This window comes from Lemur catta, chromosome 24, assembly GCF_020740605.2.
Source record: "Lemur catta isolate mLemCat1 chromosome 24, mLemCat1.pri, whole genome shotgun sequence".
Taxonomy (NCBI): Eukaryota; Metazoa; Chordata; class Mammalia; order Primates; family Lemuridae; genus Lemur; species Lemur catta.
Genome location: NC_059151.1, coordinates 16,010,928 through 16,033,759, shown reverse-complemented (window position 1 = coordinate 16,033,759; position 22,832 = coordinate 16,010,928). Strand labels below are relative to the sequence as shown.

The window sequence follows — 22,832 nt, the reverse complement described above, 5'->3', positions numbered from 1 at the left end:
AACAGATCTAAAATGGCTGTAAAGATTGAATGAAACAGTAAGATAAATTAGTTAAGTAAGTTATGGATACACAAAAGACAAGTTAGAAACCTTAAAGAAAAAATGAAAGAGTCAAAAATTAATAATTCATAAAAATCAGATAAGGCCTAAAATATATTTCACTTTGCATTATCTGGAAACATGGGTTTTACTTGATTAAATATAAGATTACTTCAATAATTTTTTTTAAAATGATGATTAAATTTTTCCTTTTAAATTGTTTTTAATTGATATATAAAAGATATACATATTTGAAGGGACATGTGGTTTGATACATTCATAGAATCTCAGTGTAATTGGGATATGTGACATGTTAAATATTTGTCTTTTCTTTATGGCAGAATCATTTCAACTTTTCTCTTACAGCTATTTTTAAATGTACAATATATTAATTTTAATTATACTCACCCTTACCTTCTCTTTTCTTTTTTCATAAAACCATCTATAAGTCATTCAAAAGAAATTGAGCCTCTTTTTCATTGCCTTTCTTTTCTTAATTTGCATGAAAATAATTGCTAACATATAGAGGGTTGCTGCTCTCATTTAACTCATTTCTGTTGTCTTTTCATAATACCCTGTCATCTTGACTCTCTTATTCAAACTTTGTATTCATCTTGCCCTTTGTCAGTGAATTCTTCCCCTTCTTCCCCCTCCTCATTTCCCTATCTGTTGAGCTGTTCTTTTGGGTTGCTTTATAATTCCTTCCTTCCACAATTTCTAACCTATAATGATTTACTCCCCTCAACTTTTACAAATCCCAATCCTGTACATCCTTCCTTTTGTTATTACATTTGTTTTCTATTATGGCCTTGAGGAGGTCCATTTCTTTATAGTATTTTTGTCTGCATTCTGAGGATGAGGCGGTATACTAAAAAATATGTAGAAGAGAAAAGTTTTTAAAATCGTAACTTGCCTCTGTAAGGCCACAGTTCTCCAATGATGGAAAGGAAGGTTTCAGAGGAGCATCAGGTGATGGAAAGGAAGGATGTGAAAAGCCCTGAACTTTGGCCGATGTTGTAGGAAAGGATTCAAGCACATCTTCATTTGGATGATCACAGATCTTGTCCTCAAACACGATTCCATCATCTGTTCTCACAGTACAATATTTTGCTTCTACTACAGTAAAAAGGAAGTAAAGAATATATGAAAATATTTGTAATGAACAATCAGTGAATAACACAAGAATAGGTAATCTTCAAATAGCTTACAGTTTTTCCTGGATCTCTGAGAAGCAGTAATTAAGTTTGTTAAGCTTCGTTGTGGAACACCCTAGAACAAAAAACAATAGCTTTAAGAATAAAAAGTATCAAACTGGTAAAATAATTATAACATTGACCATTACTATATGATCTAACACAAAGAAAAGAGGATTTGGAGTCACTTGGATGTAGATTCAACCCTCAATTCTGTCATTTACTAATCTACATCTTCTCATGGGGTGAAGATTATGAAAAGATGATACAAATGTCCTCAAAATGTTACTCCCTTTACCCATACTTGATTCTTCTACAAATACTATAATATCCATTAGATTATATTCTTAACCAAAACAGCCTAGGAAAAAAATGTACCTAGTCAGCTTAAAGGATTATTAAAATAACTATCATTAAGATACTTAATCAATTTTGAGTTATATTGTGAGATGTGTTTGTATGATTCACATTTGGACAAATTATCTCTTGCCGGAGAAAATGTTCGAGTTTGGTTTTTAGTAATAACTTATTTTAATGGGTTGGCTTTGCAAATAGTATCAATCGCTTCTATTATGTTTGTCAAAATGCTAAAGATAAATTATTGTATAGATTCAGGTTCTCCCAAGAAAGAGAGAAAAAGGAAAAATAAACCCCGTGAGGCAATGATTGTTGAATGAAAGCCACAAAGAGCTACTCAATAAAAAGCTTTAACTAAATATGATGACGATGAAGACAGACAGGCACTGAAAGGATAGACAACTGAGGAAAAGTATTCTGCGAGGAGAACTTTAGGCTGGGGTAAATCATTTTTAAAAGGTGGAGGAGGAAGAAGAAACAAACAAAAAGAGACAGGACCACTCAATCAAGTATGTGCTGAAACCATGGCAGAAAGAGAAAATTGTATGATAAGGTACATGGAGAAATACATATACATATATAGATAGATACAAACAGATAACAGATTTTAATTCAGAGTATATCCATAATAAAACTTCTTAGTATTTACAATTCATTTTTGTATATATTTCTGTAGTAAAGAATTTAATTTTCACTCTGGCTGGCTGGAGAGGCGGCCGGCAGCGGGGCTGGCTGAGGCGGCGGCAGCGCGACTGGGATGGGACCGGCTCTGGGGCGCAGGAGCCGCGGCGGTGGCGGCGGCGGGGGCCGCGCAACTCGGGCCAAGCGCGGGGCGGCGGGCGAGGGCGCGGGGCGCGGGGCTCCGGCGGCCCCCGGCTCCCCGCCCGCGCACGGCCGAGCCCAGGAGAGCGCGCAGAGGCGCAGCCGAGGAAGCCCCGCCAGAGCCGGCGCCGGCGTCTGGGGAGGAGCGGCGCGCCGGGAGCGAGTCGGGCCGGGCGCCCGGGCGTAGCCGCCGGGGCTGCTCCCGGGAGCCGCGGGCCGGGTCGGGCGCGCGAGAGGACCAGCCCCGCGCCGCGCCCACCGCGCGCCGAGGACCGTGCCGCCCCCGGGCCGGGCGCCGCCGCTCGGGCTCCTGCTGGCGCTGACCGCGCTCCGGTGCCCGGGTAACGCCTCCCCGGACCCCATCCCCGACCCCGGCCGCCGCGCACAAAGTTGGCTCCCAGCGGGCGTCTGCCTCCTCCTCAAGTCCGTGGCAGCTTGCGTCTCCTGGACTCGGACAGATCTGGGGGGACCCTGGGAACCCAGGAGCCCTCTGCCCAAGTTTGCCTTTTGCCCAGCGCGGGAGCCCGCCTGCCTTCACCCCCAAACCCCAAGCTTCCCTGCGGACCCTTTCCGGGCACACGGGGCAGCAGACGGGATGCGCTCAGCCTCTCCAGGAGGGTGGGGTCGCGCCTCCAGGCATCTAGCCCCCTCCCCGCCCCGCCCCGCCTTAGGGCAGCATCCTCAGGCCCTGGTTCCTGCGGGGTTTTGCCCTGGTAGGGTGTTGGTGGACCCCTTTTCCCGCTCCCAGCTGCCCGCGGTCGCATAGTTGTGCGCTCCCGGGACACCTGCGGGGCCCCAGCCTTGAGGTCCTCTCAGCCCGCGCTGTGTACCTTGGCAGCAGCCCTTCCCTGTGCCCCGCGGCCCGCCCCTGCTTTCCCGAGGCCTCTCCTCCAAGGTTTCCCCTTCCCCAATGGCCTTTCCTTGGCCAAAGTGGGGCCCCTCTGCTCGCCTATTGGAAACGCAGGCTGCCCCAGCGCCCTGACCCTGAAGCGGGCGGGAGAGGATAGCGGTGGCCAGACGGTGATGCCCAGAGCCACTGCCTGGGTACCAGGGAGCTGGACTCCCTCCTCACACCAGCGCAGCTGTCGCCAAAACCTAGCCAGTGGGGAAATCAAAATAGTCTGGTATGTTCTGTCTCCAATGGAGTTTGGGAGCTTTCTATCACCTTGATGTGGCTACATGTTGGTTCTAGAAGAAGCTCATCCTAAAATGACAGTTCCCCCCCTCCCCCCCGACCCCAAGCAGTGGAGAAAATACTAAAGGCTCGGATGAACCGGGCACAGTCAGGAGCAGCATTCGTGTGCATTTGAGATCTCCGTTCTGCAAACCTTTCAAGATCAGGACCCATGATTTGGCGACCAGGTAGCTTTTGCTTTAGAAGATCTCTCCTCATTTCTTTTTTTTTTTTTTTTCTTTTGAGACAGAGTCTCACTCTGTTGCCCGGACTAGAGTGAGTGCCTTGGCATCAGCCTAGCTCACAGCAACCTCAAACTCCTGGGCTTAAGCGATCTTTCTGCCTCAGCCTCCCAAGTAGCTGGGACTACAGGCATGCGCCACCATGCCCGGCTAATTTTTTCTCTATATATATTTTAGTTGGCCAGATATTTTTTTTCTATTTTTAGTAGAGATGGGGTCTCGCTCTTGCTCAGGCTGGTCTCGAACTTCTGACCTCGAGCAATCCACCCACCTCAGCTTCCCAGAGTGCTAGGATTACAGGCGTGAGCCACCTCGCCCGGCCTCTCCCCATTTCTTTAAGAAACCACACAGACAGGTAGAATGCAGTAGAAAAATAAAACTTTAACTTTTCCGCTTTAACTATCTTGGTAAGGTTGCAGTTAGGAGCAAACCTTGCATGTCACCTTGATGTGTGTTGTATTTGCATGGAAAGAAGTAAGTATTCCTTTGAGATGCCCTTAAGTGACCCCAAATATTTCATAAAACCTTGGCTTGGAGAGGAAAAAAAAGAATTTAATTTCATTACCATAAAATAATACATTACATTATTGAAACATGGTCATCTTCCACTACCTGGAAGCTATGCCATTATTACTACAGAGATAAAAAATCAGAAACAGAAATATTCCATCAATTTTGTACTTGGAGAAAAAACTAGTAATCTGAATTTTAAAGATTAATGTATAGTTTTAAAAGATATTTTTAACAGAACTTGTGTTGAAGATAACAAAAACTTAAGGAATTTTAATCTAAAATCCTAATCTAAACTTCTAGTTGGAGAATACTAGAAAATAAGTCCCTTTCCTATTTATATGTTTCTAATTTATTCCTTTTTATGACATATTTTCCCATAATAACTGTCCTGAAGTTATACATTCTAATTATTAAAAGGGAACATAAATTTAAAATATATTTTAGAAATTTAGTAGATTCAATTCTTAATTATATTATGAATATTATATTACTTCTAAGATTCCTTTATAATATTAATATTCTAACATTTTATTTCACTAAAATTCATTTATCTATTCATTTATTCACATCCAAAAAATATTAAAATGCTTCTTACATGCAAGATTGCATTCTACATACTCCAATACACACACAAATACGTTTCCTAACTTCTAGTAGCTCATAGTAATATAGAAGTTATAAAATTATTATTGAAATAACTAGGAAAAACATGGAGTGGATATAGGTTAGATGGCTGACTAGAGACATCAGAAGCCAGATCATCTCAAAAAGAAAAGAAAGTTTCAGGTGTTCAGGTGAAATCAAAGCCCAGGTGATCCATCTTTTGCTCCTTCCCCCACCTCAGTGGGGAGCAGGGTCCAAGCAACCCTGGGAGCTACATGACCCCTCCCAAAGCTTAAGGCATTTGTATACCCTACCTGGGGGACCAGAGCCTACCATGGGCACAATAGATTAGCTCAGTAACTGGCTCCTCCACACAAACTAAAATCAATGACAGCAGAAACAACACCATAGCTAAACACAGTGCCTTCCATCTCAAGCCATTAGGGAGCAGTGGATTCGTATGCACAAGTACAGTCCACCAGCTTGGAGCTTAAGCTGGGGGACCAAACTCCCTACACTCCATTGGGAAGTGGTGAAGACAACAAGTCAGAGGTAACACAGGTGGTTCATCAAACTTGTATAGAATGGTTTTCTGTGACCAATTTTCTACTATAAACATAAAATGATGATAGGGAAGCCACTGCTAAATTTTAAGAGAAAATACTATACAAAATTAGATTCAGAGTAATAAAATTAATTTCACATGAAACCAATTTACCTTGGTATTGACACTGAAGTCTTCACCATATGATGTAGGTCGTATATCATCAATACCCATGTTGCTGGAAATCCTTTAGAGCAAAAATGTACAACAAAAAAAGTGAATTCATCTCCTTAAAATAAAAACATCTGCAGGGTTATATCCCAATGCACCCACCCAGAAACAATAAAACAAGGTGAAAGGTCAGTTATGTATATACTAAATGATGTTTCTTGATATAATTATTAATAAAATTTGGTCTCTGTTTTAAGAAATATTCCAGTTATTTTACTTCTGTCTTCACCTCTCACAATCTATGAAATAGTCAATGAAGACTTACTGTTAGTTTCATAACAAATATTGACAGCCAATATATTGGCAAAGCCTGAGTATAATATGTCTTCACAAATTGTCTATTCACCTAATGACTGGCATAACCTCTCTTACCTGAACTGGAAGACAGAGATAGAAAACAAGGTAGAAAAATATGCTGTCCCTTCTCCATTACATATCTCTGTTTCAAAGACTGTATCACTCAGAAAATTGGCAGTCTTGCTTCTACAGGAAGGAAAGCACCTAAGAAGGCCCTATTACTTCCCTTTACTCTATAAACCATACAGGGATTCCCCTGAAACACTTAAAATGTTTGAAAGATAAATGTACAAAAGACAAAGAAAAATTTATATGTTGTTATTGGGGATATTCTTTCAAGAAAGAGTACAAAATAAAAAATTGTAATTTCCAATTATTTTGCCTATATAGGTCCAGCCTTATTCAGTTCTATATAAACTAGAAAACCCTTACAAAACCTTAATAGGCACTCAGATACTCAAGAAGAGAGACTACTGGAAAAAAAGAATGCTGGTAGTCATACTTCTATTTCCCAAAGTACTATCTAAGTATCTTCTTCCTATGGGCTCCCGATTCCAGATCCCTCTTCTGCAGGGCTCCATGGCAGTCTCCACCCTTTCGATGTTCAGTCTAATAAAGCACAGGTTCCTGAAGAAATAGGCTCAAATGACCAAGAGCAGGAACCCTCTATTTCCCCCCTCCTGATAAGCAGACTAAATGGAGTCTCAGTCATCCTCTCCCAGGATAGGCATGTTACCAGCTACCCCAGTTCCATGACTGATTTCCCAGCAAATCTTACCCCTGCTGTACTCTACATGTACATGGGAAGGACATCAGTGAAAGGGGAACAAAGGCAGAGGTGAGGGGACACATGCCATGGGCCACAGATCTATGTAATTCAGCAACCTCTACCCTCCTAGTACTCAAGGGGCTGTAAGCCACCCCTGTGTAGGTTGGAGTGGAAGCAAACGATACCACATTCCTATCTGCTATAGAGACTCGTCCCAGTGGCTCATATTCTTTTGACATCTTTTGACAGAAACTTCAAGTTTGCCAGTTCCTTCAATTAAAAAAACAAAAAAGCAGCAACCTGTTCAGAACTCCCTTGAAGCCTCTATTTTAATGTGCCTTGCTAGATAAATCTCAACATCCTTACTCATTCATTCATATGATTTGTCTTTATCAAACTTGTCAGAAGCCCCAATATTCTGATCTCTTTTCTTAAACCTGTATTTCTCTCCAACCCAGCATTGTTTTTCTTCAAACTTGGCCTTCCACTGCTAATTCCACCCTTATCCACTGCCACTGGGTTCAGCAGCTAATTCCTTTCTTATTCTCTTCCACCGGGTTCACTAGACCCACTCCTCCATCCCTTTCTATTATTAAAACACTCACCCACAGGATGATAAAGAAGGAAGAGTACTGGGCTTTGAATGAAGAAAGATGAGTTCAAATCTCATTTCTACCATTTACTATATCCAAATAAATCACTTAAATATCTTTGGGTTTCAATCTTTTGTTATTTACCAAAGTAAAGAGTTTCAGGTGTGCTACCTGAACAACTACTTGACCAGGATGTTAAACACAGATAAAAGTACCAGAGGATATTTTTATTAATCTCTAAGATTCCTTAAAATCCTGAATTTCTCTGTGCTTTGGATTCTCTGTGTGGAAAAATGGGGAATATTTAACTGGCAGAAATGAAAAAAAAAAACCAATAAAAAAACAAGAAATGCAAAGTAGAAAGCAAAAAAAAAAATTAAGACAAAATTATAGAAAATCACAGAACAACAAAAAAGACTCTAGAAAAAAAATAATAAAGGTTCATTGGATTAGGCAGGGATACCAGCCTAATGGGAAAACCAAAGGGGGAAGTCAATTAGAAAAATCAATTAGAAACAACTTCTAAATAGACACTAAGTATAATTAACATAACATGTCCTATATGTAGATATCCTTCACTAACAGTAAAATAATTCCTCTCTAGGACTTGCCTGGTCTTGCTTATGTAAAACCTATGGTCCTATGGCCACAGTGAAGTGAGATCTGCCCTAAAACATTCGATGTTAAAAATAAGGACCACTGTAATTGTCAAATATGTCAGGACAAGCTCTTGGAATAACCAGACTTCTAAGAAAAACTCTTGATGAGAATTAACATATAACTAAATCTGACTTTCTGAATTGATCTTATTTGTACCTGTACCTTGATCCCAATACTGCACAGGTTTCTACTGATCTATGCTAGGGGGCAAGAAAACAGATTTGGGAGCCAGGCAGGCTGATAATCAAACTATGGGATCATGGGGCAATTAACTAACTTCTTGGAACCACAGTTACTTAATTAGTAAAAAGTAATAGCATGGGTTCTTTGTGAAGCAGTTATGATGACTATAGATGATATAAAATGTTAAGCACATAATGTGGTGTGTAGCCCAGAATAGAGCACTCAAATATTAAGTTATTTTCTCTGCATTCCCTTAGTTAACATACAGTTTTTAAAAATCTGCAAAATCCTACCTGATTGTACGGTCTTCAGAAATTCCATCCACTATTAAAGAAAAAAATAAAGTATTTTTAAATCAACAGTAGACAAATACAGAACATTAAAAGCATAGAAGAGCATGGTGTTATGTACCTATAATCTCAGCTACTCGGGAGGCTGGAGCTAGAGAATCCTTTGAGGAGCCCAGGAATAAGACCAGCCTGAGCAACACAGCAAGACTCCACCTTCACAAAAAATAAATAAATAATGCCCACTTCTGTACATGTTTTAGACTTTGTATCAAAGTAAGAAAAAGACTGATGCTTTGTTACAAGGTATTGTTTCAGGGTCATACCTGGGAACTATACCAGTATTCATATTATGTGTACTACTAGTAGGCAATTAATGCATTAGTAACTCTTGCCTCTCCTCCTTTCATTTTTATCAAATGTAAGGAAGACTGGAATTTATCAAAATTTTGATACCTACAAGTGAACTGCTGTGTACAATAATCATAATCCCAACTGAAACCTACCAGAGTGACAGAAAATGGTCTCACTAATAGAATCAATATTACAAGAAGACAGTGTCAAACTTAAACAGCATGATTTCTGGACTAACACACTGGGAGCTATAAGAACAGAGTATAGAGCAGTCACCCTTGTTGCTATATGTTCTCACACCACAACAGCAATTATCAACACAAAAGACTTCTGTGACCAAATGTGGTGGTGGTGCAGGGGGTTCCCCACAAACAATCAAGCAATTCATTCTGCAGGAGTCACCGGCTGAGATTCCTCTGATTCAATTCCAACACTATCTCTGTGGAGATAGATTCAGATCCCATGGGTAGAGGCTCAGTACCCAAGGCTGGCTTTTTCACACACTGGTCACAAATATGGGCCTCCAGAACTTCTGACTGATTACATTCAAGCCAAGCTTCCTGCAATCTCCTCTTTGCGTTCCCCTAATTTCCTAGAATGGCTCACAGAACTCAGGAAAACATGTTCCAAAAATTGTGGGTGAGGAGATGCATAGGACAAGGTATGGGGGAAGGGGTAGGGTGATTCCGTGATCTCCCAGGGCTGCCACCCTAGAAGAACTTCCACATATTCAGCTATCTGGAAGCTCTCTAAACTCAGTCCTTGGGTATTTATGAAAGCTTCATTACAGAGATATGACAAACTAAATCATGGGCCATTGAAGATCAAGTTATCTTCAGCCCCACTCTCCTCCCTGGAGGTTGGAGGTGGGGTTCAAGTCCCAATCCTCTAATCATGCCTTGGTCTTTGTGATGACCAGTCTCCATCCTGTGGCTACCTGGTAGATGCCAGCCATCAGTCAATCCTTCACACACAAAAAGACAGCACTTCGGAGAGTCTAAAAATTTTAGGAGTTGTATGCCAGGAAACCAAATAAAAGACCACATATATATTTCACAATATCACATTCCCTGTTTTGATTTCTGTGGTATCAGTTACCCATAGTCAATCATGGTTCCAAATTGTTAAGTGGAAAATTTTAGAAATGTGCAATGCAGCTGCCATTCATCACACCATTCTAAGTAGCATGATGAAATCTTCAACCACCCCACTCCACCCTGTCTAGGACCTGACTCATTGGCTTGTCCAGCATATCTAAACTGGACGTGCTATCAACCCAATAGTCATTAGAATGCTCTGCTCCTGATATCCAGATATCAACATCATTGTGGCTCCCTGATCAGGATCATCCAAAGCAGGTATTTGTCTTTCTCATATATAGTCAGAAGGTCAATTGTAGCCTGAAACTGCTATGTTATTCGATGTAATTCACCTCATTATGTAGACACTGTATCATCTCACATCATCATTAGAAGATAAAGGGTGATTATGTACAAGGAGATCATTTGAGAGGCCACATTTCCATAACTTTTATGACTGTGTAGAGATATAATTGTTCTGTTTTATTGTTATTATTGTCAATCTTTTACTGTGCCTAATTTAGAAATTAAACGTTATGATACGTGTATATTGTATGTGTGTACATATCATATAAATGTATATATACAGGAGAAATCATTATATATATAGGGTTTGGTGCTGTTCAGAGTTCCAAGCATTCATTGGGAGTCTCAGAACGTATCCACAGATAAGGGTGGACTATAGTACATATTTTGCTATGGCACAACACAGCCTCTCCTGTTCAGTTTAGGATAAAACATCCCACTGAAGGAAAACTAGGGATGGGGGCATTATACTTTGAAGCAAGGCAAAACAGTAAACAGGCCAGGGACAAGTGTCCTTGAAAGACTTGTTGGCTGCAGTGGAAAAGAGCTCAAGAGAGATCAATGTACTTACTCTCACTAATCTTCTGAGGCAGATGCTGGTAAGTTTACTTACTTCTAGCTATTTCTCTGCCCTATGTATGTTGCAAGCAAGTCTCACATTCACCTGCCATTTTTATCTCTCATGGAAAGAACCACTGGATTGATCACTCCCTCAGGCAATAGCTTATCCACTCTGAACTGTATGTCATACTCAGAGGAAAGCTTCAGAATACTGGGGAGGTGATGGTAAGTTGCCAAGGAGTGCTCTCTGACATGAAAAAATATGTCTGTAGCTAAAACTATTAACTTGCTCAAGCTCCAAAAATGGGCCAACAGTTGTACAACTCCATAGTGGGAGGAAAAGAAATGCATTTTCACTTCACATAAAGCAAAACAGTGTGACTCTCTTGGCATTCCTCATGACTGGTAATCTAGTTTGTGAGCCTTGTTATAATTACATAGACCTTTGTCAAACTCATCCCTCAAAGGAAGAGAATGAGGATGGAACATATTTATTCACCTATAATATTCACTGTTGGGTCTCATTTCCAATTGCATGGTAAGTATGAAATATTTGTCATCCAAGTTTTATAAAATACAACCTTGTGAGATTGCCCTCTTCCATTGCGAGAGTCTATCTGGACCCAACTCATACGGAAAGATGGTCCAGCTAGTGCTGTGTAGTACTGCATGATGTCATTCTTCTCAACCCTCCCCATTATGTGGCAAATATCTACAGAAAGCAAGCTTTTCTTCAGTATGTAAAGCATATGTCATCAGAACCCACACTGATGAACAAAAAAAAAGGGGGGGATCAGGAACAAAGAATTATCTTAAATGAATACCTTTAATTGCCTTAGAATTTTAATTTTTTAAGTGTTTGAAAAGATATCTATTGTATTATTCAAAATGTGTGACTATTCTGGGAAGAGCAAAATTATGGAGAAAAACAAAATGATTGGCGGTTGCCAGGGATTCATGGGCAGGGAAAGAGGCAGGATGAAAAGACACAGTATAGAGGATTTTTAGAGCAGTGAAACTATTCTGCATATGATACTACAATGGAGATACATGTCATTATACAGTCATCTAATCCTATGGAACGCACAGCACCAAGAGTGAACCCCAAGGTAATCTATAGACTTTGGATGACAATGATGTGTCAATGGAGGTTCATCAATTGTAACAAATGTGCAACTCTGGGAGGGATGTTGATAATGGGGGAGGCTGTTCATGTATGAGAGACATGGGGTATATGGGTAATCTCTGTACCGTCCTCAGTTTTGCTGTGAACCTAGAAGTGTTCTTAAAATAAACTCATTTATTTGAAAAAATAGATATTCAGTTAACCTGCTACTACCATATATTAATATTATAGCAGAATGCAGTCACCTTGAAAATTAGGCATATTTAACCACCAAAGTTACGGAATATGTGCATTACTTCCCAAATTGAAATATACAAAAATATATAAGCCAAATAAGTTTAATTGCAACTTAGGCAAGGAAATAAATAATAAAATGATTATTTTTTATTTCATAATTACAAATAGTGAATTAATACAAGAAGAATTGAAACTGGACTATTCATATAATTAATATAAAAGACAATCCTTATTCTAACTTTAAATCTGAAATCAATACGCTTATTTTGCCTAAAATTTCAGTGAAAACTTGATCAGATGAGGACAGATTGTAATTGACTGTATAGGCATAGTAACGTATGTACAAATATCTGTAAAATATTCACTCACAGTCAATAAAAGTAAACAGCATTGCAACTTAATATGGATCATGCAACTGAAACCAGTATCATGTTATGTTCTATCATTACATTATCCGCTATTAAATAAAATTTTAAAACCACCAAAACTTAAGTTGGGCAATAACTGCTGTCCTATATTTCATATAGCAAGCATGAGACTGCCATCATTGGAAAGGCATGCTTGTGAGACTGGCCCATGGCTGGCATCCGGGACCTTGGATTTGAGAGCATTCCCACCATTCCATAAGTGAAAAGAGTGCCACACTGTGCCTAAACTCTTCATATAAACAATGTGACTCACTCTGAAGAGCTACTTTCCTTCTGGGAGTCTGGAATTTTGGTACATGTGAGGGACAGAATGCCTATTATGACTACCCTCCATAGAAAACTTGGACACTGAGTCTCTAATGAGACTCTGGTACAGGTAGATAAGACTGCACAAGTGTTGTCAAAATTTGGGGCTAGGAAGCGCATCCTGGTAACTCTACAGGAGAGGAGTCATAGAAGCTTGTGATTGCTTTCCTCCAGACTTCACCACATGTACCTTTGCCTTTTGCTAATTTTGCTTTGCATCCTTTCACTGTAATAAATGAAAGCCCTAAGGAGGACCATTTTCTTAGTCCTGTGAGTCCTTCTGGCAGATTACCAAACCTGGGTGTGGTCTTGGGAAACACTGACACAACTGCATTGCATAAATGGTTATTATTTAAGTTGGTATTATTTCATGGAGTAATTATCCCTAATCTGCCTTTTTTGATATTTGCCTTGGATATTCCTGCATTTCTATGAACATGTGCATATGAGGGATAGATGAAATAATGAAGCTAGAAAATAATGAGAAACAAGCAACAATCCTACTTTTACCAGAATAAAAAATAGAGAATCTTAATGAGTGATGATATATTCTATACTATGAAAGTTTCTAGAAAAAAATTAAGAAGATAACAGTCAATTTTCTCCGATTCAGCAGGGATTAATTCATTTTTATAATAATTGTACATCAGGCTGGGTGTGGTGGCACATGACTGTACCCCCGGCTGCTCAGGAGGCTGAGGTGGAAGGATCCCTTGAAGCCAGGACTTCCAGGCTGCAGTGCAACATGACTGCACCTGTTCATAGCCACTGGACTGTGGCCTGAGTGACATAGGCAGACCACATCTCTCAACAAATAAATGCATACATAAAATCATTTTTTATCATTCAAGTAACTGGAATAATTGCGGAAAACCACATGGCCATTGAATATAGTATAATACTATACTAGTGATCATAGAGTTACTTTTATTGATTTCAAATATTTCTTAAATTCTTCTAAAACTAAAAACATGGCTCATCCATTAAAGGCAATTCTTGGCAGAACAAGTCAAAGGTCAAAAACTTTGAGTCCAAAGCATAGGATGAATTATCCACTGCTACCCCAAAGGGTGGCTTTGATCATTAAGGATCAATAGGACTTTTAAGTACTGGGAGGAAAAGGGGAGTTATCTCATAAATAGATGCTTAAAAGTGTGCTAACCCAATTCACCACATATTGCAGTTCAATCACAGATCACCAATTTCTAAAGAAATGTAATACCAGAAAAGTACTTCACAGGAAAACTATGTCAGATAAAACAATTCATATCTGACATCCAAGAAGACACTTAAAATCTTGGCAAATCATCATCAGAAATACTGTCATTGTGACACAAAGAAGTTTAGCAAGAAAGTAAGTTTAGTCAGAAACTAAAAGTATACTGGGTATACTTTAGAAAGTTAGCTAGTTCTCTTAACATGAAATAATATCCATTTGGCAGACATATATATGTTAGAAATGTGTCTTAATAGGATTTTCTTTCTGGATGAAATTCAAAAGGAAACAGTAAGAGCAAAGATACCAGAAGGCAAATAGAAAGAGAACTGCACTAACAAAAAGATTCAGGGACTGACTTTTCTACTGATGTCACCAAAATTTCTAAAATAGTGAAAACCAGTATATTCAGAATATGACCTGATATGATTCTTTATGATATTATGTTATTTTCTGCAAGAAAGTATTTAATAGAAGTCAGATTCTCCAAACTGCTTATCTGTAAACAATTTCTGATCAAAACTTCAAACTCTGGCAAAACATGGCTTTGGCCAGGCCTGGTGGCTCTCCCCTATAATCTCAGCACTTTGGGATCACACAGTGGGAGGATCACACCAGGAGTTCAAAACCAGACTGGGCAACAGAGTGAGACCCCATATCTCCATAAAACATAAGAAAAATCAGCCAGGCATGATGGCACATGCCTATAGTCCCAACTACTCCAGAGGCTGTGGTAGAGGATTGTTTTAGCCCTGGAATTCAAGGGTGCAGTAAACTATTAATATGTTTGGGCCACTACCCTCCAGCATAGGCAACAGAGCAAGACACTGACTGTAAAAGAGGAAAAAAAAAGAAGGCTGTTTTATGATTCCATGACAGAGGGAGGGTATGTATGTCTGACAGTGGCTTCCAGGTGTTTCTGCCAGATGTTTGTTTCTGAATGCATCCAGAACAGCTTATCAAGGACTTGAGTACAACAAGCACTTCCACAAGAATCAGATAAAAAACACAGTGTTTGTCCTCACATGTGATCCTTAGATTTTGAAAATTCTAGAAAAATGGTAGCATGTATACTCAGCAGTCTAGATGATTTTCCCTAACTCTGTAGATAGCTGCTACAGTTACAAAAAAATTAACTAGGATCACAGTAGATATATTCTGCCAAATTGGGACAACAGAAGTATAAATCACATAAATAGTAGAACTTCCAACTCCAAAATTGTTCTTTTGAAAAGGGTACCACCAAAGAATTTTTAAAAGTTCAACCAAACTTACTTTTTAGTAATCCTATGTGGAAGAATTGATACTTCCTGCATGAAATTCTCACATTTCTTTCTTTCTTTTTTTTTTTTTCAATGTCATTTCCTCTGATTTCTCTCCTATTTTTCTGTAGCCACTTCTCAATCTTCTTCACTAACTCCTTTCCTTCTGGGAAATGTGGCCATTCCCAAAGTTTTGTCATGGGCCTTCCTCTCATTGTACATCTTCCCCATTGTGGAAAAGTTCATTTAGACTTAGGACTTTGTCTATAAATATTATTAATTATAACAACATCACTCCAAATCTGCATCGCCAACCTCAGTGTTCCACCGACAGGTAGAAACACCTATCATGCAACTACCAACTGAAAATACTCTATACGAATAGTCATTAAACTCAACATTTATAGAAAAATGTTCATCTTTCTTGTTGACCTGCTGCTCTTCTCTATTCACCTGACAATTCTCACTCCTTCCTAATATCCAGTTTAAATGTTAGTGTCCACACGGGAAACCTATGCATAATCTGAGATTTCTCTCCACCCCTAATTTTTACATTCAGTAATCACTAAATCATATTAACTGTACCTCCCTTCTGCCTCTGCTTTATATTCCAGTGCCATGGGAAACATCAGTAAATGTTTTTCTTCAATTTTACTTAAGTTTGTTTCATGTTTATAGATCCAGGTTAAGCAATGCTTTTAACTGATGGCTTCCACGGGGAACAGAAAACCAAAATCACAAACAATTATTACTATTTCTTACTGGAAAAAAATATATTTTAAGCAAAAGAAGTGAAAAAGGTCCAGTACCAATAAAAATACAATATTTTAAAATGAATAAATCCACCTTGCTAGCTACTTCACAAAGGATGGGTGAAAACCTCATCATAGATTGATACTAATCCAAGGACTGGTAACCAGGAAACTATGGCTTGGATTATTGCAAAAGCTGCCTTTGTCTCCCATCTATCCCCTATATGAAGGGTCAGCAAACTATAGCCCACAGGTCAAATCAAGTGAGCCATATGGTTTGTAAAACAAAGTGTTACTGGAGCACAGTCATGCCTATCTGTTTACATATTATCTATGACTGCTTTCACACTACAATGGCAGCGTTGAGCAGATGTGAAAGAGATAACACGGCCTTAAATATTCACTACTAGGTCCTTTACAGACAAAGTTTGCCCATGCCTGATTTAGACCATATACAGAATGCCTTAAAACTCAAATCTAATCTTCAGACTCCCCTGCTCAATATTCTTCAATGAATCCTTACAGCAAACTTTTCTTGCTGAAGAAACACAATTCTTTTTTTTTTTTTTTTTTTTGAGACAGAGTCTCACTCTGTTGCCCTGGCTAGAGTGAGTGCCGTGGCGTCAGCCTAGCTCACAGCAACCTCAAACTCCTGGGCTTAAGCGATCCTACTGCCTCAGCCTCCCGAGTAGCTGGGACTACAGGCATGAGCCACCATGCCCGGCTAATTTTTTCTATATATATTTTTAGTTGGCCAGATAATTTATTTCTATTTTTAGTAGAGACGGGGTCTCACTCAGGCTGGTCTCGAACTCCTGACCTGGAGCGATCCACCCGCCTCGGCCTCCCAGAGGGCTAGGATTACAGGCGTGAGCCACCGTGCCCGGCCAAGAAACACAATTCTATTTGGATATTTATCATCCTAATCCCCCTCCATGGGTCCACAAAGAGAAATAATTATTCTAAGCTAATCACAGTAATTAAATCTGTTTCCCAGTGACTGCTTTAAAAATGAGCATGTGGTGTAACCCAGATGCTAAATGTTACCAGGAGTCCACTGCATCATTCTGAGTTTTCTCCCTAGTTACAAGAAACATATGAAGAAGTGCAGCCCTTCCCACCTTTGGATATTTTCTTGTGAGAACATCATAATTGGAACTGGTGCTGATTAGCCAACCAGGAAAGGAGACACAAGCATAACACTGCCAAGAGCACCCCCAAAAAAGGGACAACAAATGGGATCCTGATGACATCACTGAAGCACCAAAACAACTTGGTTCCTATTGTTTCCGCCACTGTTCCTTAGGTTATCTATTACTTGCAGCCAAAGGCATTGAACCTGAGAAATTTTCCATGGCCTAAAGTAAGATTTATTCATTTCTATAACATTAAAAAGACTTCCACAATCTTGCCTTACCTAAGTGTTCATCTCATTCCCAACCACTCCCATTTTATGCTTTTTGCACAAGCAAAACTGAACTGTTCACACACCCTGCAAAGTTCACTCACGCATCTCAGATTTTGCGCTTGCTGTTCCTTCTGCCAAACATGCAGTCTTGTTAGATGTTCCTTCTGCCAAGCCTCATTCTGCTGCCGCTCTACCTGGTATGATTACCTGACATGTTACCCAAGTTTTTAAAGCATGAATTCCTTGCCATGGACTCAAACTGTCTGGCACATATTTAACGTGGTAAGTACATAAGAAATGATAGTTATGAGCTCACAGAGGGCATCAGACACATAGTAGGCACTGAATAAAGTAATAAATAATAAGAATGGCAATAAAATATAAAGCTTCTGAGTGTATTTCTTACATGTTTGTATTCTGTAACATTACAAAAATGCTTATTGCCTAAAAGACACTTGATAGTTATTTGTTAACTGGGCAAGGAAATAAATGAATAAAAATGATTTTTGACAATTTTGTTGAAAAAAACACAGAAATTATATAGATACAGCTGTATTTTATTATGAGAATGCTAAAGACTGAAACTGCATCTATCATCGTCTCCTGCAACTTGCAAAACCTAACTTATAAAAGTTCTTTGATAAATACGTACTGAATTAAAGGTGTCATCATACAGTTCAGATTAGGAGGTGCTTTAGGTGTCACACCTACGTAGCATAGCAGCATTTTTGTCACTGTGAAATGTTTTTCTACTTCTATTACAATTTGTTAAGCCCAAAATTACTGTATTGCAATACTGACTATGATAACCTTTTGGCTAATGGTAACAGGGTACACTATGCTGATAAAATTACTGTCATCATGACAATTATCTGGCAGATAGAATATATCTTGTTTTAATGAAGTAAATGTATCTCTTCCAGTTTCAATTTATGGGAATGAGGTCAATAATAGTGAGACCATGTTAGCATAAAAATGTGTAAGATAGCTTGTGCTTCTCAACAAGGAATTTCATTTCTGACTTCTATACTCAGTATCTTTAAAAAATAACCTGCTGTTGGCACTGGTGCACACTGGCCAAGTTTTACAATTCTTATTGCTATTTGTTTATGGTACCAGAAATCTATTGCCGAGTTCCCAGTTTTAAAGATAGTTACTTTCTTAGTGACAGGAATCGCTATGTAATACCCTTGATCACTGAACAAGGATTTGAACTGCAGGGGTCCACTCATATTTTCTTCTGCCTCTGCCACACAGAAACACCACCACCAACTGCTGTTCCTCCTCCTCAGCCTACTTTGTGTGAAGATGATGAGAACGAACACCTGTCTGATGATCCACCTCCACTTTGTGAATAGTAAATACAGTTTTTCTTCCTTATGATTTTCTTAAAAATGATGTTTTCTCTAGTTTTCTTTATTGTAAGAATACAGTATATAATACAACATATAACATACAAAACATCTTAACTGACTGCTTATGTTATCAGTAGGCTAGTAGTAAAGTTTTGGGAGAGTCAGAAATTATACACAAATTTTTGACTGCACAGGGAATTGATGCCCCTAACCTGTGCATTCTTCAGATCAACTGTAATTAATATTCATTTCTGAGATATATAAATATAAACAACTCATTTTAATAAGATGTCCAATTTATTATAATGTGATCATAGAGGAACCATATAACATATTAACTTTAAAACCTTTTTTTTATTTATTCAAGAACATCATAGAGCATTTTAGGGACCATAATTAAATGAAGACTCTTTTTAGATAATACTGTTTGACATTATAAAGTCCCTACAACTACCTTATTAAATAATTCTAAATTCTAGACTACTAAGAAATAAATTTTAAAAATACACATGCAATTTACAGATTGACTTTTTAACTGCTCCTCTGTGCTCAAAACTTCCTTACTCTTAATTTTTTACCCCTGGTAGAACCACCAAGAATAATTCACTATTAGAAGTTTTACCTGCATTGTTATTTTGAGAAGCGTTGTCAGGTATCTTTTCTTCTTTATATTCTGAAGTTTGGTGGTGAATACTGTGTATAAATATGTAATAAATAATATTACCATTTTAGTGCTTATATGAAAATATTTACCAAATATATGAAATTCTCAAGAGTATTTCAACAAAATCAGAGCTAATATCAGAACTTTAATTACCCCAACACTTCAAATCCGTAAGCTCTGCAAAGTTCTTATTAAGCTTCTAATTAAAGAATAAAAAGGTAAGGTGAAGTCCTCATCAAGTGTGGGCAGTATAGTTCAGTCAACTAACTACAGTACGCTTGACATAATGAAAAGTGTCCTGAACGTAAAAGAAGTCTTAGCGCTATAACCAACAGTTATTTGTCCATTGACAAGTTGCTTTTCTTAGGCTCAACATCTTTAGGACATGAGAATTTTTCTGCCTTCTGTCAGTATTACTAGGTTGTCATATATATTTGATACTAACAATATAACATTTTTACAATGCTTGAAGAAATAGTGAAGTAATGGAATATTTTGTTCTTGAATTTAATTGCTGATATTACTTTAGAATCCCAAATGCAATTCATTCTGAGGCCAGGTGTGGTGGCTGATGTCTGTAATCCTAGCACTCTAGGAAGCCAAGACAGGAGGCTTAAGCTCAGGAGTTCTAACCCAGGCTAAGCAAGAGTAAGACCTCATCTTTACCCAAAACAGAAAAAGTTAGCAGGGCATGGTGGTGAGTGCCTGTAGTCCCAGCTACTCAGGAGGCTGAGACAGGAAGATGGCTTGAGCCCAGGAGTCTGAGGCTGCTGTGAGCTAGGCTGATGCCACGGCACTCTAGCCCAGGCAACAGAGTGAGACTCTGTCTCAAAAAAAAAAAAAAAAAAAAAAAAATTTAAAACCCATTCTGTATTTTTTCCAGATGTTAAAGTTTTCAGGAAATGTTATTGAGTCCTAATTTCAATTATTAGTTGTCCTATTCTCTGTGGCTCATAATTCAGGGTATCTCAGCTATTTTATACTTTGAAACAAAATGTATTAATAAATATATTATAGCCTTAAATTAGATAAAATAAATGTCCCCCATTACTGACCTAATCAATCACACCAAGGGCGGAAAACTAATAAACGTCAAGACCTGGTTTGGACTGCTACTGTTCCTTCTCTACCTACTCAAACTCTGAACCAGCAGATCTTTGTTAGCATGATGCTTACTCTCTATGTTTCTCTCCAAGTGACGTGGAAAGCAACACGTTACTTTTATTTTTTTCTAAGTTCAATGAAGGGGATGCTAGTTAACATTTTCTCATGTCTGAGGTAAGTACCAACAACATATTTGCATGATAACATTACATGTCCAATACTCAACTCCACTGTCATTTCACAGATCACTTTACACAATTTTCTTTTTAGTGAAAATCACAATTTTAATATTGGGTGACACCTGTTTTGCTCTGACACACCCTGTTTCCTTGGAGCTAGTCAGCAACTAGTCAAATGATGTTCAAAGGACTGCACAAAATATGAAATGCTTCATAAATTTTTATGCCATCCTTGGGCAAGGACCATGATAATCTTCTCCATATTCTTTCAATTTTACTGTAAGTGTTGATGAAGCAAGCACAAAGTCCTACTTGGACACTGACGAGTCATGGATGAGGCTTGGCCCCATTGAATCCAACCAACTTCCTGTTTATTTATTTATTTATTTAATCAACAGAGGAGCCAGTCAACCAATTAATCTACTTTAGACTCAGAGAATTCTGTTGACTGGCTTCCTTGTGTGGTGGAATTTGAAAATATTTAATAAACTTGAGGTACAGATGCAAGTATTGATAGCTTGGGAGATTTCACTGTGAAAAACAGATCACATGAGGGGCCAACTACAAGTTTGTGACCGTAACTCTGCACAAGGATGAAATGTAACTTTCTGGTACCTAAGAAAAGGCACCACACAGGGGGAAAAGGGGGCTTAGCACACAAATCCAGTAGCAAAGAAGAAAGGAAGCCCTAATATCTTCCTGCAACAATATTTGAAACTCTCTGACTATTTAGAACAATCCCAACTATTTGTTAGAGGGAAGACAAAGAAGGGCATCAAAGGATAACTTACCAAGAAGATCTAGGCTAAGTCCAGGCTGAGATGAGGGCCCCATGTGAGGTTTTGAGTGTGGAGGGAGGGCCATTTTGCTGACTGTGTGTGTGGGCATAGCTAGGAGGCCCAGCTGCCAGACCAGGGTACTGGTGCTTTAGGAACAATGGTGGAGCATATGTGCCTATGCACATGAAATCAAAAAAGATGTGACATTGAAGGCTAAGTATGGATCACCGTGAACGCTGAGGGATGTGAACCTGTAAGGGCACCCTGGTTGCAAAGGTCAATCATTTCCAGATAGCAAGACCAGTGTCAAATGCAACGACAGAATCAAAGGAGGCAATAGAATGATTGAAATGTCCTTTCATTCCCCTCCTTCTGATTTGTAAAAATGGCTGTCTTCTTTGCACTTAGAGAACACTTTAATTTCTTCAGAAATTCAAGGAGGAGGCTATAGGAGATAGCCCCTAGGAGACAGTACAAAATTTTCTGTTAACTAGACACTTCAAGACCCAAATAACTAATTAGAAGAATCAAATATGTCACATGATTATTATCCCATGCTGAGGGGTTATTCATCTAATGAAATGGAAAGCATTGATATCACTAAAGATAATGGTCTTAAAACTTCTGAAATAAAGAATTCTGTACCTATTACTACTTTTAACTACTTTAGCCTTTTGCTTCATTTATGACTGATTAATTGGACTAACTCACTGCCATTCCCATGCTACCTGAAACACACTATGAAATTTCACCTGATGTATGAGCTACAAGACTGATAATTATTTTAAACCTCAGTGTTAATTAGTCTTTTAATGTAAATACTTACTTATGTAAACCACTAGCAGTGGGATAATCTTTTGCAGCCCATCCAAAGATATCTTCATGAAAAACATCAGTATCTTGCTCAAGAAGAAGAGTGACTATACTTGGTGATTTACAATGTGCAGCAAGCACGAGGGCTGTTCTAAAATAACAGAGAGATAACTTCATGCCTAGGAACTTTAAAAAAGTTATTTAAAATGCTAATTTAATATATATTACCAGCTGAATATTCTGTCTGCTAGTGTAGAATTAACCATTTACATGTACTAACTGGCACAAGCATCTTGGATGCTCAAGTGTTTATCTTTATAAATTACCACCAAGGTTAAAAGCAAGGGACAAAAAGGTAGCCTTTTGTCTCATTAAGGTATAACATAGGAGGAGTTG

General features: G+C 38.7%; 1 protein-coding gene and 1 non-coding gene across 2 annotated transcripts; both read right to left on the bottom strand.

Annotated features, from left to right (window-relative positions):
• Positions 1-60: 60 nt before the first annotated feature.
• On the bottom strand, positions 61-22,613 carry LOC123627281 (ankyrin repeat domain-containing protein 26-like). Its single transcript, XM_045536744.1, has 7 exons — positions 22,450-22,613; positions 19,520-19,590; positions 8,514-8,544; positions 5,662-5,734; positions 1,248-1,308; positions 953-1,155; positions 61-90 (listed from the first exon to the last, which is right to left on the bottom strand). The coding sequence occupies exons 1-7, from the start codon at positions 22,611-22,613 to the stop codon at positions 61-63; spliced, it is 633 nt and encodes a 210-aa protein (XP_045392700.1).
• On the bottom strand, positions 21,040-21,146 carry LOC123627398. Its single transcript, XR_006731273.1, has one exon. It is a non-coding gene; the product is annotated as a U6 spliceosomal RNA (small nuclear RNA).
• Positions 22,614-22,832: the final 219 nt, after the last annotated feature.

Excerpts from the sequence above, each read along its gene's own strand:
- LOC123627281 (XM_045536744.1), bottom strand. The coding sequence starts at position 22,613 with ATGAAGTTATCTCTCTGTTATTTTAGAACAGCCCTCGTGCTTGCTGCA. Across the intron at positions 19,591-22,449 it reads ACTGCTAGTGGTTTACATAA|TATTCACCACCAAACTTCAG; the intron begins GTAAGTATTTAC and ends ATTTATACACAG. Across the intron at positions 1,309-5,661 it reads ACTTCAGTGTCAATACCAAG|GGTGTTCCACAACGAAGCTT; the intron begins GTAAATTGGTTT and ends TTTTTGTTCTAG.